Source organism: Morone saxatilis, unplaced genomic scaffold (genome assembly GCF_004916995.1).
Source record: "Morone saxatilis isolate NCDOM2014 unplaced genomic scaffold, NCSU_SB_2.0 Contig24, whole genome shotgun sequence".
Taxonomy (NCBI): domain Eukaryota; kingdom Metazoa; phylum Chordata; class Actinopteri; family Moronidae; genus Morone; species Morone saxatilis.
In genome coordinates, this window is record NW_023339807.1 from 1,269,025 (window position 1) to 1,273,352 (window position 4,328).

General features: G+C 37.0%; 1 protein-coding gene across 1 annotated transcript in view; it reads left to right on the forward strand.

Moving 5' to 3' along the window:
* The window catches only part of ascc3 (activating signal cointegrator 1 complex subunit 3), a 141,758-nt gene that overhangs the window by 49,259 nt on the left and 88,171 nt on the right, over positions 1 to 4,328 (forward strand). The window contains exons 8-9 of the mRNA XM_035672105.1: positions 1,185 to 1,388; positions 3,725 to 3,865. Of these exons, the coding sequence (XP_035527998.1) occupies positions 1,185 to 1,388; positions 3,725 to 3,865 (345 nt within the window). The remainder of the gene's footprint in view (positions 1 to 1,184; positions 1,389 to 3,724; positions 3,866 to 4,328) is intronic.

Here is a 4,328-nt window from a genome sequence, read left to right on the forward strand (position 1 = left end):
ATTGAATTGATTATACACTAATGAAAACATACCTATGAATATTCCATTTCTGCCAGTAGATCCTCCTAAATGTTACAAACACTACATTATCCTACATAATTATTTAATGCAAATGAATTATAGATAAAATTGTTTGAATAAACATGGTTTTGTTTATGACAGAAGAACACAGCTTTGAGTTTGATGGAGATTTTTTGTTTGATGGTTTGTTTGGTACGGGTATGGTTGAGTGTTCAGGTGATGGGCAGAATGCTTATCACATATTTAGAGCCGAAACATATATATTTTATATTGATCTCCTGGAGCCCCTTTATTCATTCTTTTATTGTGAAATCCTAAATGTGTCATCATGTCTGAAGGCTCGGCTTGCTCGTCGTATCCCCCACAAAAAAAGTTAAGTTAAGTTTGGAAATACTTTGGATTCCAAACTGAAAAAGAATTAGTTGAAGTGTGTATCTGTGATACCGAACACATTCTTAAAAAAATTAAGGTAATTCCATTTCCAGTGTGTTTTTCATGTCATTTTAACATTTTTAAGCATATTTTGATGATTATTGTGTATCACAATTATGTTTGGCAGGAAAATCGTGATATGAAATTTTCCAATGCCTAGTTCTAGCCACTCAAATTTCCCAAACTCCCTGATTTTCTTTGTCAAAATTGAATATATTTTAATTTAGAAATGTCTTTAGAAGGGAATTTTTCCTTTCCTTTTTATATATTAAAAACTATATATATATATATATATATATTACTGATTTAAATGAAGTGATATTAAAAACTGATCATTATCTAGTCATTTGTTATTGTTAATAATTTAGAAAAAATGCCAAACCATCAAAATAATTAAGAACAAATAAAATAAAATAAAAAAAATGCATATTGACTTTCATTGTTATCCAATAATGGCCAACCAATACTCAGAAAAAGAAAGCACTGTCATTTGTTTTTATTTATTTTAACTATAAAAACTATTTATTTTATTGTATTTTACTTTATTCATTTTTGGGATCTTTATTCAAATGTGCATCATAATTCTTCCATAAAAACATTACATATTACTTATCCAAAACCTTTATTATTACAGGATAGTTCCTGCAGTTATTACAGATTTTTGTATGATGAGTATTTTGCAATGGGTTAACCCCTGTTTATCCTCCCCCTCCCTCATTTTGTTTGCTCAGATCGGGCAGCTGGTCTTCAAGGGGATGAAGCGTCTGAACAGGATCCAGTCCTTGGTGTTCGAGACGGCCTACAACACCAACGAAAACCTCCTCATCTGCGCTCCAACTGGTGCCGGCAAGACCAACATCGCCATGCTGACAGTCCTTCACGAGATCCGCCAGCATCTGCAGCCCGGCGGCGTCATCAAGAAGGATGAATTCAAGGTCTGATTCTGACACACACCAATTACAAAGTACAAAGACCCTTATTGCAGTTTGATTACACATTAGACTGCTTGTTTGTAGGAAGCCTTTTACCTGTACTCACTATAATGTGTTGGTCTAGTTGTCATGCAAGATCACAGTTGGAATTTAAAAGAATTTCTGTGTAATGTTCATGAATGTTTCCAGTGTCACTCCAGCACAGTCACTCAACATGCCTCATAGAGATCAAGTGTGCTCCTTGCTGAGACTCACACGCTCCATGCAGAGATTCAGATCTGATCCCTGGAGCCTTGGGTGTTTGTATTTCAGGCAGCATTTAAATGGCTTTCTGATAGTTTTGAGTCGAGGACTGCTGGATTTACTTGATTATGTTTCCTCCAAGAGGCTTTTGCTGATTTGTGCAGTGCTTTTTGCCATTTAACCTCAGAGGTGATCTGTACCAATATTTTTTATGTGACTATAAAATGATCTAAACTAAGCATTCAAACATTAGATAAAAATGCTAAACAGTAACTCCTTAAAGCTGCAGTAGGTAACTTTTATAAAAATAACTTTTTGCCATATTTGCTGAAACCTTCACTATATCCTGACAGTAGTACAGAAAATATGTGAAGAAATCTGGTTATTTGGAGGCTACTCACCTAAAAAAGTAAAGGTTTCCCACTACAAAGAGAAATAAAAGGTTTTCAATTATATAATCTACATAGGTCAAAGTGTTACCAATTTTTACCAATCTTTCTGCCTACCTTTATGCTCCTACCTAAAGTACAAACAGTATGTTCTTGCCTACAGTAATGGATGTCCTGTGCTGGCCAATCCTAGCATTAATGGCTCACCATTGACTAAGATAAAACTTGACCCATTCCTGATTTGTTGCAGTTACACCAGCTACGACGCATGCCTCTTAAAACACCAGAACTACTAAAATGCTGGAGTAGATATTAGATTCAGATTGAACATTACTGTGGAACTGTGACATTTTCTCACTTAATTCGACTCTAGTTGACTCTAATTGTTTTCTCACACAGTTAACCTCTAATTACTTTTTCACAGTTGTACTGTATGACTGAAGGATTTCCGTGCTTTTTTAAATTAGTAAATCACTTTGGGTCACCTTGTTACTGTGTTGTGTTGTTTAAGTAGGTCTGTAGGAGTGTTTTGAGATATATGTCATACTGTAGAGATAATGTGTTTACTGTTCTTATTATACTGTGCAGCCGGTACAGCTTAGAAATCACACATTAGAAGTCACACATTACACATCTCTTCTTGGAAAAAGTCACTGAAGTGGAATAAGGAACTGTTAAATCGATTTATTTGCATTACTTACAGAAATGTAACGTGTGTTGGAGCTTGTTCTCTGGTCAGAAATGTAAAGAAGTGTCGTTCTTGCACCATTACTGCTGAAGTCGTCTGCTGCGTTGGCTGGAGTTGTCTGTGTGACTGTGGGGAAAGACAGGTCTGCTCCACGTCACTGGCCTACTAGCTAGCTAGCTACTCCCCTAGGTGCTTGTAGAGCTTCTCAACTCTGGAAAGTTAGGGCTTATTTTTATTTCCCCATAATTTCTTTTCTAAAAATGCCAATATTCAAAATCTCGCAGTTGATTCTCGCTTCAAAAATGATCAGAAGTGAATTTAGTGATGAAAAAACTGATTGAGAAATGAAGTTTTGTAGGGCTTTGATGGAGAGCTGCTTTACCTGCAGTGCCTACATTTCACCCTGCCTCCCTCTATGACTACCCTCCTTCCACTCATGCTACAAATTCTGACTGATTTTACTTTGTGTGTCTGTCTTTTCATCAGGTTTATTTATGAATACTTGATTTAGAAAACTAGCTGATGAAAGTGGCCAAAATTAAATACAGCAACAATGGGAAAACAGAGTCTCAGATATATTCACAAAAAGTCAGCTATTGGCAGCTCAGTCTAAAAATATTGGTCCATGTCTTCATAAACCCATAGTGTCACACACACACTCGGATAAATAATTCAGACATCCAAAAGGCTTTGTTCTCTTTCATGAAGGCCTACACACACACTCTCTCTCGTGCAAACACACGGTGCCAGCCACTGAAGATAGACACTTTTCATACATCACCATTAAACTTTACCAATACAAGTAGCTGGCATCATATTTCTCAATAAATTGTGATTTGTGCTGGTTGCCAGGGAACAAATGATCCCGCCTCTGTTTGCTCATTTATCACCACAGTGTCCTTCCAGTCCCACTCTCCTGTACCCCCCCCCACAAACCCATCTTCTACCTTCCTCATTCAACCCCTATCTGTTCTCTATCCTATTCATTTCTATGTCTCCCTCTTTCTCTCTCTCTGTAGATTGTATATGTGGCTCCTATGAAGGCCCTGGCAGCTGAGATGACTAATTACTTCAGTAAGCGTTTGGAGCCACTGGGCATTGCTGTTAAAGAACTCACTGGAGACATGCAGCTAACCAAAGGAGAGATCCTGCGAACACAGGTACACACACACACACACACACACACACTATGAGTTCTATGTCACGTCTCCAAAAAATAGTTCAAACTAAGGGTACAAAAAGCAGTCCTTCCTCCATGTTCCCTCTACTACTCAGTTACAGTATGTTCTCTAGCACCCCCAAGTGGATTGGATTGTGACATTTATTGGAAGCCATTCCATCATTCTTTTTCCAGAATGCACCAGTCACAATTCTGCTAATTACTAGTTGCAAATGTAACTTAACTAGATGTCTAATTTAATTGTTATCAACTGTGAATGTACAGTTTCTTTTATAGAGAACAAATGCTGCTATAAACATTCCACTGTCTGCTGGTCCTGTTCTGGCTTCATAGGTGAAAGCTTGCTGTTCAAAAGACCACCATAAATGGAATTCCAGTGTCCTTGCTTAAACAATGGTTCAAGTCCACTTAAAATTGCACATATTAATGGTAAATGGACCTGT